The 13195-nt window shown below is 39.6% G+C and overlaps 1 protein-coding gene across 1 annotated transcript in view; it reads left to right on the forward strand.

Moving 5' to 3' along the window:
* The window catches only part of LOC124556243 (potassium voltage-gated channel unc-103), a 700301-nt gene that overhangs the window by 549698 nt on the left and 137408 nt on the right, over positions 1 to 13195 (forward strand). Inside the window, exon 13 of the mRNA XM_047130231.1 lies at positions 11020 to 11237. Coding sequence (XP_046986187.1) covers positions 11020 to 11237 — 218 coding nt within the window. The remainder of the gene's footprint in view (positions 1 to 11019; positions 11238 to 13195) is intronic.

The following is a 13195-nucleotide window of genomic DNA, read 5'->3' on the forward strand; positions in this document are numbered from 1 at the left end:
TCTGGTGGTCTTCCTCTAGGCCTCCGGTGCTCTCTCGGACTCCAGTCCAGTACTAGCTTCGTCCATCTGTTGTCTTTCCTTCTTGCAACGTGGCCAGCCCACTGCCATTTCAAGGAACCTACTCTCTCTAAGATGTCAATAACCTTTGTCACAGACTGGATGTCATCTGCCCTTTTCCTGTCCTTTCTTGTGTAGCCCAGTATTGATCTCTCCATGGCTCTCTGTGCTGTCCTAAGTTTCCCTTTTGTGAATGAGTTTAGTGTCCATGTCTCGCAGCCATACGTCATCACAGGAAGAATGCATTGATCATATACTGCTTTCTTCAGATTTACTGGCATTTTTGATCTGAATACTTTTGAATTCTTCCCAAATGCTAGCCAGCCAAGCTTGATGCATCTATAGATTTCTGGCCTGATGTCTCCCTTCATATTTATAATCTGGCCAAGGTAGACATATTCACTGACCTCTTCTAGTAGACTGTCCTTGACTTTCACATCTCCAGCTGGGACCCATTTGTTGGATATTACTTTTGTTTTGGAAAGGTTCATGTTCAAGCCAACCAGCTGACATTCCGATGCAAGATCTGTAACTAAGTTTTGGAGCTCTGTGAAGTCTTTGGCCAGTAAGGCAATATCATCAGCAAATCTCAAGTTGGTAAGCCTTCTTCCATTAATTCTAATTCCCTTACCTTCCCAGCTCAGCTTTGACATAGCCATTTCCAATACAGCAGAGAATAGTTTTGGGGAGATGGGATCGCCTTGCTTGACACCCCTCATGATGTGGAATTCTTGAGTTGATTCGCCGATCTTAACATAAGCTGAAGAATTCTCGTAGATTTTCCTGAGCACTTCAATGTATGCTGCTCCCATTCCTTGCTCACTGAAAGCTTGGAGGACAGCTACATGGCTAACGGAGTCAAATGCCTTTTCAAAGTCAACAAAGGCAATGCAGAGAGGCAGTTGGTATTCATTTGCTCTGCTTATCACTTCACTAACGGTCAGAATGTGGTCAATAGTGCTAAAATTGCTTCAGAATCCAGCTTGTTCTATAGGTTGGGCTGAGCCTAGGGTGGAACTAATTCAGTTTAACAAGATCTTTGTGAAAATTTTGTACAAAATTGAGAGCAAGCTGATAGGATGGTAGTTTTTAATATTGTGAATACTTCCTTTCTTGTGTATCAAAATAATCTTAGCCTTGTTCCACAATAGTGGGATTGAAGCATAGTGCAGGCAGGAAGTAAATACTTTTGCCAAGTGATTTATTGTTACCTCTCCTGCCAGTTTGAGGATGTCAATGCTGAGCTCATCATCACCTGGCACTTTTCCCTACTTCATGCTATCTAGAGCACACTTGACTTCCGATGGGAGTATATCTGGAACACTAGGTATATTATTTAAATTAGATACACTCAAATTTTCCCCTGGATTGCTATACAAATTGCTATAAAAGTCTCTGATGAACTTCAAAACCGCCTCCTTTTCAGTGATTTGACTGTCATTTCCATCGAGTGCGATAATCTGCTTTTTACCGATTGTGAGTTTGCGTTTGGCTGACTTTAAACTTGTCTTGTTCTCCAAGCTTGCTCATAAGGTGTCTTCAGTGAATTTCTGTATGTCAGTTTTCATTTCTCTTCACATTGCCTTACATAGTTCGGAATACATAACCATGTCACGATCGGTTTGGATTTTCATTTCTCTCCTCTGTTGTAAAAGGGTTTCAGTTTTGGCACTGAATTTCTTTGGTTGTTTATTTTTTTGGCATAGGCCACCGACTTCTTGTGCACTTGAAACAATCATTTCCACCAAATCACAATCTTTAGTTACGTGGACCTTGGTTTGGAGGACTTCTTGGGATTTTGAGGAATGTTTTTCCAGGTTTTTGAGGTTGATTACCCTTCTCTTCTCTTTCATAAGTTTACTCCTTTCATTTCTTACATTGAGTTCAACCCTTGCTCTCACAAGACGGTGATCACTGCCAGTGTTGAACTGACGTATCAGAGAATATTAGGAATTATATCACAAAACTCAAACTGCTGCAGTACAAATATCAAAAAATCCTAAAAATTAAGATATGCAGATATGATCAGGGCAGATTTGGCTATCAGAAGTGCACTGAGTGAAATTCCAGTTACTACTCTTGCAGAGTCATTCTGCAGGTCCTCTTCCAAAATCCTAAGAAGTTGTAGTCATATGTTAAGACTCAGTGACACAAAATTTATTGTACAACCCGAAGTCAGTGACTTGGAAGATCAAAGTGACAATAATCAAAGTTGAAACCAAAATGTTATTTCTATTTTCAAATTCCCCTTTCCAAAGGAAACTCTTGAAATACTGCATCTATAAAGTTACTGTACTTTTGCTAAGGATTGAATAACCCAGATTCACCTGTAAGAGAAAACCAGTCAGCAGAACAAGGAAAATTTAGCAATGGCATTTCAGTAGTGAAATATCTACATATAATGAGTCAAATGATGAGAAATATCGAAAATCCTTGTCAGTATACAAAGGCCTCTGATTCTATGTTCCATAAAACAATATTTGGTTCTTTAAAATGACAAAATATGGTTAAAATTTATATTGACATATCTAATTTGCAGCTGACATTAAACTGGAGGAAAATCACACAAAACTTAAGGATGAGTGAAGCAAGGAAATCCACTTCCAGTCAAGTAACTTTAAATTTCAAAATTTTCACTTAGGAGCCTATATTTGATGAAAAAGCACCCAAAAGCAGAAAATAAATTCAATCGTGAGATTTTTAGATGACACTGTGCTGTTTGCAGTTGACATATATCAGCTATATGAGGTATTCCAAGAACTTAGTGAAGTGAATAAGAATTCTGGGATATATGTTAACGACATTAATACAAAGCTAACAATAAATTTCTTTGATGATATGGCAGTAATGCTTATGTCTCTTGAATGCATGTCATAAAGTACATAATGTGGATAGGTTTTGTGAGTTAGTGACAGTTAAAATCTCTCTGCCTAAAGAAAAAGGTCCATAGATTATGTATGAATCCTATATTCTCATATGTCTTGCAGACTTGGACTTAGGTGCAAAATCAGGAAAACAAAGTAATGGAGATATTTAGGTCACTGGAAAGAAACTTGCTAATTGCAAATTGGGAGATATAATTAGAAATAATACATAGGAAATAGAACTAGGGTAAATAATGGATTGACCTAAATTAAAACACTGAAACTGCAATAGTCAGGACTTCCACTGAAAAGCCAGATCACAAAGGGTGAAAATTTACTTTTGAATGGATGTACTTGCTGGGAAACAGAAGAAATGGAGAGAAGATGTAGACATGGTCAGAGGATTTGTGAAGGATTTCCATGGCCAACGACAGCTTGAAATGGAGACCAATGAATGCAATTAGGAGAGTCTTTTATGGCACATTAATACTTGTCAACAACAATCATGGTTATATCCATAAGTAGGTGATTCTATCAACAGTGTTACAAAATAAATGATACTGCAAAAATGTAACAGGACACAAAAAATTAATGAAATCCCTGTCAGGTCGTATACAGAATTGTTGCTGGATTAGCTTTACCCTTAACTGTTATTAACTGCAGATTACAAGAACAGCCAATCCCAACCACTTTAATGGCAGCTGAACTTAGTCACAGAATGACAGATCTGTGTTACAGATATTCACAAGTAGCAGAATTGTTAAACACATCATGATATTAATAAAATGGCTTATATCTGTATGACAACAAGCCTGGATTCAGCACATTATGTAAATTGCAAATCCGTGATCTTCCCATAGTATTTCCTCAAATATACTGTGTTTTGTGTTTTTTAAGAAGTTTTTAGTTGAGTGCCTACTGATTTCTATTAAAGAAACTAGAAGTGTATGGGTTTTCCAGCTGTATTTCCAACTGGAATAGTGATTTCTTAATAAGCAGAATGTAGTTCTGTGGTTAGGAAAAGGGTCTATGTGGACAAGTAATTCTGAGTATACTTTTGAAGGGAAAAGTACTAGGACAGTTAAATATTGGTGCTCAGGCTATACACCAATAACTTGACAGATATGAGTTGCTACTTCAGACTTTTTTCAAATGATAGGTTTATGTACCATGAAGTATTATTTGCAAAAAAAACAAAAGAAATCTGCAGTCAAATTGCAAGAGAATATAAACGCAGTATGATGGCTGCTAACAGGTCTACATGAGGAAAAAAATGTTGTGTGCTTCTCAAATTGTAACAAGATAGTAGAATTATGATGGCATGATAAGAAAGTCACAGCTGAAAAGCTGAAATGATCATATTACACAAATGTCTGGCACAAAAAATTCAAAAGGAGTTACAGAAAGGAATGATTGTGTATATTCAATGATAGGTGAAGTGCATAGCAAGGTATATTTGATTCATAAGATATTGGGAGAACTATAAGACTATCAATGTATAACATACATTTAAAACCTTTATTGAAGCAGAGTTCAAGGCTGATATCAGTAACAGAATTTCCATCATTTTTGGTGAATACAATTCAAATTACAAGTCATTTCATTCAGCCATGGGAGAGAGTAAAAAATTCTGAGAAAGCTTAAACAGAAGAGTCTCTAAGAAAGAATCCTATTATGTAATTATTTAGGAATAAAGGATATGACACTCTGAAAGGCAGCAACATTGCATTGTCAATAGGTACCCAAACAAAAGGTACAAAATTTTGCTAGCTTTGGCATAAATTTCCTTTTTCAAGCTTGTTCAAAAAACATGCACACAAACACACGTCACTCACTCACATGCACATGACTCTCTCCCTGCATTGAGCTCAGTCGACTGCTAGCTCTTTCCTGGCCCATGGTGAGTGTACTGGGGTGAGGTGGGGGGTGTGAGATGGGATTGGATGAGGGATGTAGAGAGGTGGGAAGCAGTGAGGGGGTTGGGGGAATTGTCTGGTGGCTTGTGGGAGAGTGGGGAGCTGTCTATGGGCTAGCTAGGGGTGCAAGTAAAGGGGCCAGGTGGCAGATGGGATGGGCATGTGATTTCATAGACTAGGGTATGGTATTGCAGCACACAACTAGCTGACACAAATTGGATGGGGGTACTGTGGCAAGGGATGCTGTACACACACACACACACACACACACACACACACACACACACAATTGGGTGAGGGGATTGGGGGGGAGGGGTGGGGGGGGGGGGGGACAGTGAGTTACCTTAGGTTTAGGCCAGGGAGATTAAGAGAGCGAAGGGTGTGCTGTAATGATAGCTCCCATCTGCACAGCTCAAAGAATCTGGTGATTGTGGGGAGGGTCCAGATGGTATGAGCGCAGCCATTGAAATCTCACATGTTGTGCTCTGCTGCATGTTGTGTCACTGGGTGGTCCAACTTGTTTTTGGCAATGTTTGGTGGTGACCATTCATTCTAGTTGACAGCTTGTTGGTTGTCATTGTTGTTGTGGTCTTCAGTCCTGAGACTGGTTTGATGCAGCTCTCCATGCTACTCTATCCTGTGCAACCTTCTTCATCTCCTAGTACTTAACTGCAACCTACATCCTTCTGAATCTGTTTAGTGTATTCATCTCTTGGTCTCCCCCTATGATTTTTACTCTCCACGCTGCCCTCCAATGCTAAATTTGTGATCCCTTGATGCCTCAGAACATGTCCTACCATTCGATCCCTTCTTCTTGTCAAGCTGCACCACAAACTCCTCTTCTCCCCAATTCTATTCAATACCTCCTCATTAGTTATGTGATCTACCCATCTAATCTTCAGCATTCTTCTGTAGCACCACATTTCAAAAGCTTCTATTCTCTTCTTGTCCAAACTATTTATTGTCCATGTTTCATTTCCATACATGGCTACACTCCATACAAATACTTTCAGAAACAACTTCCTGACACTTAAATCTATACTCGATGTTAACAAATTTCTCTTCTTCAGAAACGCTTTCATTGCCATTGCCAGTCTTTATATGGTTGTCATACAAATGTAAAACACTGTGCAGTGGTTGCAGCAGGGCTGGTATATAACATGGCTGCTTTCACAGGTTGCCCAGCCCCTGATGGGGTAGGATAAACCTATAACGGGACTAGAGTAGGTGGTTCTGGGTGGGTGGATTGGGCAGGTCTTGCATGTGGTGGTTGGGTGGGTGGCAGAGCACCACTTTGGGAGGGGTTGGAAGTATCTTGGGTAAGATATCCCTCATTTGAGGGCATGATGATAGATAATCATAGCCCTGATGAAGGATGTGGTTCAGTCATTCCAGTCCCAGGTGTTATTAGGTGACAAAGGGGGTACTTCATTGGATATGAGAATCATGTGTGTGCAAGGATATGGCACAGGAGATCTGTTTACAAATTAGATCTGGAGCATATTGCCTATCTGCGAAGGCCTTTGTGAGGCCTTCAGCATACTGGGAGAGGAAGTTCTCATCACTGCAGATGTGTCTGCCGTGGGTGGCCAGGTTATAGGCAAGGGATTTTTTGGTGTGTAAGGAGTGGCAGCTGTCAAAGTGCAAGTACTGTTGGTGATTGGTGGGTTTTATGTGGACTGAGGTGTGGATGGAGCCATCTGAGAGGAGGAGATTGACTTCTAGGAGGGTGGCATGATGGGTGGAGGAGGACCAGGTGAAATGGATGGGAGAGAAGCTGTTGAGGTTGCGGAGGAGTGAGGATAAGGTGTCCTTGGGTTCAGATTATAAAGATGTCATCAACCAGACCCAGGGTCTGGGGTTTTGGGAAGCTAGGAATGTTTCCCATGGGTAGTCCATGAAGAGGTTGGCATGGAGGCTGCCATGCAGGTGCCCATGGCTGTGCAATGAATTTAATGATGATGTTTGGTTTGTTAGGCACTCAACTGCAAGGTCATCAGCACCCGTACAAAGTCCCAATTTTGACACAGTCCAATTTTTTACACAGTTCAATCTAGCCACTGTCACAAATGATGATGAAATGATGAGGACGACACAAAAATCCAGTCCGTGGGCAGAGAAAATCCCCAACCTGCGCAGGAATCCAACGCAGAACCCTATGTGTGAAATGGATTTGTCTGTATACCTTCCCTTCAAAGGTGATGTAATTATGGGTTAGGAAGTTGTTGGTTAGGTGTGAAAGGTAGGTTTGGGATATGCAGGGCACTGGGAGAGGTAGTGTTCAATCACAGCAAGGCCATGGGCATGAAGGATGTTTGTATAAAAGGAGATTGCATCAACAATACTGAGTAGGAATCCAGGAGATGAGGGTGTGGGGATGATGGAGAGCTGGTGGATTAAGTGGTTGGTTTCTTTAATGTGGGAGGATAGGGCTTGGAAAATTGGTTGCACATATTGGTCAACAAGGGCTGAGATTCTTCCAGTAGGGGCACTATAACCAGCAACAGTGGGGTGCCCAGGATTTTTAGGTTTGGGGATTTTGGGAAGCATGTAGAAGGTGGGTGTGAGGTCTGTTGTTGGGGTGAGTAGGGAGATGGATTCAGGGAAGAGGTTCTGGAAAGGGCTTATGGATTTTGGCAGGGATTGAAGGCTCTGGTGGACTTCTGAGATGGGATCATTTTGGCACAGCTGGTAGGTGGAGGTGTCAGACAACTGGTGGAGGCCCATTGTCTGCTGGGAGGATGATTAGGTCACGATCCATTTTTAGGTTGTGTAGGGCAGTCCTTTCTTCTGCTGGAAGTTTGTTCTTTGGGAAGGATCTGGGGAAGGATAGTGCGGCAAGGTTGGAAGTTAGGAATTCCTGGAAGGTCACCAAGGGGTGGTTAGATAGGAGTATGACAGGGTCATGGTTGGATGGTGGTGCAAATTGGGACAAGCAATGTTTAATGTTAAGACTGGATTGGCTTTGGTTGGAGGGGTTGGTGGTGAAGAAGTGGTTCCAATGTAGGGAGCAGGAGAAGGAGAGTAGGTCTTTCATGAGCCCAACATGGTTAAGCCATGGAGTAGACCTGAATTTGAGGCTCTGGGCAGGACTGAAACCTGTATGGCACTGAGAATTTTGGTGGAGAGGTTAACAACAGTGTTCTGGGAGTGTTTTGGCAATGGATTTCATGGATTGTTGGTAGGGGGTTTCTGAGGATGCGGTAGGTTGAAAACGTCAGCTAAGCAGAGTCTAGGTGCTATGAGGGACTGACAAGGAGGAGCACTGTGGGCATTATGGGGGTTAGTTAGTGGTGCCCCAAGGTGAGAATAGGATGTCAGCAAGCTGGATAACTTGTGAAGATGCTGTTTGGAATCTTCATCTATCACATCGTCCCTATTTCAGGAATTATCTTCCAGTTCTCTGCATAATTATCTTGCAGAAATCAACAAGAAAGTTTTAGATTAATAGCAATCAATGCACAGGCATATAGCCAGTCTTTCTAAATTTACTCCATCAGTGAAGAAAATGGGAACGTCTCTCAGTATGTGAGAGAGTAGGAAGCAATCTATCATAATATGTTTGACTTTTACACTGGTTTGATTTATTCCTCAGGCGACATGTTTTAGAAGATATTTTCAACCTTCTGGAATGTGTAGTATGAAAAATAAATGATTTCAGTGGCGAAGGTTAAACATTTTAATACTGCTCACCCATCTTGCCATTGTCATCATCATTCCATTTCCACAGATGGAAAAAATATGTGACGGTAAAATGTACACTCTTCTACACATCTTGAAAGGATCAAAAGAGTAAAGACTCTTATGGAGATACATTCCCTAAGTACCTTAATGTGTAGCATTATCTGTCAGTTTCACAGTTGTAAGTCTGTCACTGCATAATTTGTAAATGATAATAAGGACATTTTTGTAAATTGAATACTGCCTGAATTTCACCATTCTGTCTACATACAGTATAAGGAAAGCATCTAATTTGAAGAGCATATTAACTGGTATAATTTTAGGTGTCACGGGAAACAGTAATAGTTCTGAAATAACAGATATCTTCTTTCAGAGTTTTAAACTATTATTGTCAAGTTCAAACTAAATAGAGCTTTTAGGTATATTTTGGGGTTTGTCCACATTTTTCATTATTTTTAATATGAATTTGTTGGTATTGTGTTTTGTAGTAAATGTGTCTAATGTGTAACCAGATTCTGTCTTGATTTGAAAATCAATAGAATTTCTTAATCAAACGAGGAACCCCTTGAGTGCGAGGTCACAAGTTCAGCCATTAGTGAGGCTCATTTGAAATTGTTGTGTTAACTTTATGACAGACACAATATTAGCTGCTAATGACTCACCACATACATCAGTAAGGCAACAGATGATGAGTGTCTGGGAGGTGCAGAGATTAGCCTTCAATGGGAAGTATGTATTACACTTCACAAAATGAACATCGTCAACATTCAAGAAATGTATGAATAAAACACTTAACTTGCCCCATGAACATCTAATGACAAATGGTACACTACAGAAGTGCAGTAATATGTTTTATAGGCATGGAGGAACCAAACATCCAGAGGCTGAATTTGCACCATGGTTCTAGGTGGTATGCATTGTGTCTTGCACTTTTCAGAAGGGATAGTTTGTGCATACCATATTTGTAACTATCTTACACCCATTTTACCCCTCTTTCTTGCTGTAATGTAAATATTCCCTACTATCCTGGCAACAACATGCAAATGAGAAAAAATCATAATGCTCAGAGCACCTCCAGTTTCTCACAGCACAATAAATAACTTTTCACCAATTTACCATCCAGATTAACAGTCAGCATAATTGTATATGAATGCATTAAGGCATTGATGCTAGCTGATCTTGATACAACCCTCTTGGTACCCCTAATTTCCAGCATTCCTTTCACATGCACTTCCTATTCAAATAGTGATTGGTCAGAGTTGAAAACAAATTCCTTAGTGAATGTTGGGATAAGTTTGTTTATCTCATCTACAAATTTTCAGGCTGATATTGCAGTTTGCTGTGCATTGTCAATTTTACAGTTTATTTGAAATTTCATTATCTTACATCTTCCAGTTCTGTAGCATTGTCTGAAGTTATGAAACCATGCACTGTTGCCCTTGAAATCACTGTAATCTATGTCACATGTAATTTGATGTGTGTAATGTAGTAGGTCACTATCACAAAAATCTTGTAAATTGTATTGAGTGTCCTTGAAACGTGCAAACACCAGTTTTTGTAACAAGTGTGTCTTGTCCTCCCTTGAATATCCATAGTTTTTCTTATGCACCACATGGTCATCTTGCTATGGAGTTGTTTGAAATCTGTTCATATTTGTTTTTTTACTATGCTTGGATGATCTTTCATGTCCTTAGTTACATTTAGTACTTGCTCCTTGGACAATGATAGTCTTTTACTACATTTTGCAGGAGATAGGATTCATGACTCCCTGTCTGACAAAGATGATGAACTACATGGCTCAACAACTGTTTCAGCATCACTTTCTCTTGTTAAGTATGTATATGTATAGTCATCATTGTGCTCCTCATGTACATTGTCCACACAGTCGAGTGTATAGGACACCACACATTCGTATTGCAGAAATGCTAGTATTTCATGTGCCACTTCTTTCTCACTCTGCAAAATTTCTTGGGTTCCTTTCCGATGAAATGTCAAATTCAGCAACTATTGTTGTAGATATAATGAAGAGTTCACTTTGTTTATTGTTGCCATTGCTCTGCTTTGTCTCGATACCACCAGCCCTGTAGCCTTGTTGTGAGTTACTTATTGACTAAGCAGTTCAACTGTGCTCTGTAGTGTCATATTGTGCCCATCATTGGATACCTTCAGTCCTGCCCGCTGTTGTTATTAGCAGTCAATAACGTGGTTGCAAGTTAAGCAACTTGTGGGGTGTTGAATGCCATAAACATAATTGGCATTTTGCAACCTTGCACTCAAGGGTTTCCTTGACAGTTACATTGTACAATCAATATAAAACTATCATTTAGATCATTGTATTCATCCTGTTATTTGATAAATATGATGCCTAAGTGTTAAAATGTAGTCTGTGCATTATTAAGTAAAATGTCTTCAAGCAATGTGACAAAAGGGAGTATTTATTCAACAACTTCATTTTTGTTGGGTATTCAATATGTGAGATTACCTTATGATCACTATCACAGGAGGAGCTTGCAGGCGTAGATCCCAGAGCAGCTAGGAGACATAGAACAGGTTTAGCTTCTCGTTCAAGTTCACAAGACAGAGATTCAGATGTAAGAAGATATGCTTACAGACCACCTCGTCGTCGAACATTTCATCACAGAGGATCAGGTGGTGGGCCATGTGGGGATGGCACTCTAGGAGGCAACAGTCAAGATTCCAGTGAAGATGGGTCTGAGTTGTAAGTTGTATCTATGTATACCATGCCTTAAATCTCATTATATAGTTAGTCAAAGCTACTAGAAGAAGTAATAGAGTTTAAAAGAAATTTGTTTACCCACTGATAATTAACATCAATTAAATTAAAGTGGAAGTTTTTTTACTATCTCTAGATGATGATTATTTTCATTATTAATACTCTTACTGACTTATGTTTGCAAAATACATGAACAGATTTCATTTAAATACTGTGTGTCCTCTTCCAAACCCTAAAAACATGTTTAAGTCATTTTGTGAAACACTTCCAAAAATTTTATTGTTTTTCATTGTCTCTGCAATGTCCTTGGTGGAAAAAAAAATCATTTAAGCAGTAAAGGTAAGAACTTGCTGAATAGTGGAGGCAGTCAGTCATTGATAAGTATATAAGTACAAAAATGTTTGGTTGAATCCTGTCTCCAAGTTATAGAGTACACATACAGACACATTTACCTACACTTACATCTACATCTACATACATACTCCGCAAGCCACCATATGGTGCATGGTGGAGGGTACCTTGTACCACTACTAGTCATTTCCTTTCCTGCTCCACTCACAAACATAGTGAAGGAAAAATGACTGTCTATATATCACGGTAGGAGCCATGATTTCTAGTATCTTATCTTCATAGTCTCTATGCAAAATTTGTGTTGGTGGCAGCAGAATCATTCTGCTGTCAGCTTCAGTTGCTGGTTCTCTAAATTTTCTCAGTAGTGTTCTCTGGAAAGAATGTTGCCTTCCCTCCAGGGAATCCCATTTGAGTTCCCAAAGCATCTCCATAATACTAGCAGCCAGCCTCTGAATTAATCAAGAATAGGTTACACTAGCATCCTATAGGTGGTCTCCTTTACAGATGAATGACACTTTTCCAAAATTCTCCCAATACACTGAAGCCAACCATTCACTCTCCTTACCACAGTCCTCACATGATTGTTACAGTTCATATCACTTTGCAGTATTATGCCCAGATATTTAAATGACATGACTGTGTCAAGCAGGACACTACTAATTCTGTATCTGAATAATGTAGATTTGTTTTTCCTACTCATCTGCATTAACTAAATTTTTTCTACATTTAGAGCTACCTGCCATTTATCACACCAACCAGAAATTTTGTCTGTCATCTTGTAAGTTCCTACAGTCACTCAACTTTCATACCTTCCCACACACCACAGCATCATCAACAAACAACTCCAAATTGCCACCCACCCTGTCTGCCAGATGATTTACGTATATAGAGAATAATAGCATTCCTATCACACTTACCCAGGGTACTCCTGATGATACCCTTGACTCTGATGAATACTCATCATCAAGGACATCATACTGGGTTCTGTTGCTTAGGTTGTCTTCAAGCCACTCTCTTATCTGGGAACCTATTAGATATACTCATACCTTGTTAACAGTCTGCAGTGGGGCACTATGTCAAACTCTTTTCGGAAATCTAGAAATATGGAATCTGCCTATTGCCCTTCATCCATAGTTCACAGTATATCAAGTGAGAAAAGGGCAATATGAGTTTTGCACAAGAAATGCTCTCTAAAACTGTGTTGATTCATGCACATAAGCTTCTCAGTCTTAAGGAACTTTGTTATATTCGGACTGAGAATATGTTGAAGAATTCTGTAGCAAACTAATGTTAAGGATATTGTGCTGTAATTCTGCAGGTCTCTTCTTTTACCCTTCTTATAAACAAGAGTCATATGCACTTCTTTTTAATGTGCTTGGGAATTTTCACTGAGTGAGAAATTAATGATAAATACATTCAAAGTAATGGGCAAGTGCCATAGAGAACTCTTTGTAAAACTGAATTGGGATTCCACCCAGACCTGGTGACTTATTTGTTTTCAACTCATTCAGTTGTTTCTTCCTGCCAGGGATGCTTATTACTATGTCTACATCTACATCTACATCTATGCAGATACTCTGCAAATTACACTT

Source organism: Schistocerca americana, chromosome X, assembly GCF_021461395.2.
Source record: "Schistocerca americana isolate TAMUIC-IGC-003095 chromosome X, iqSchAmer2.1, whole genome shotgun sequence".
NCBI lineage: Eukaryota > Metazoa > Arthropoda > Insecta > Orthoptera > Acrididae > Schistocerca > Schistocerca americana.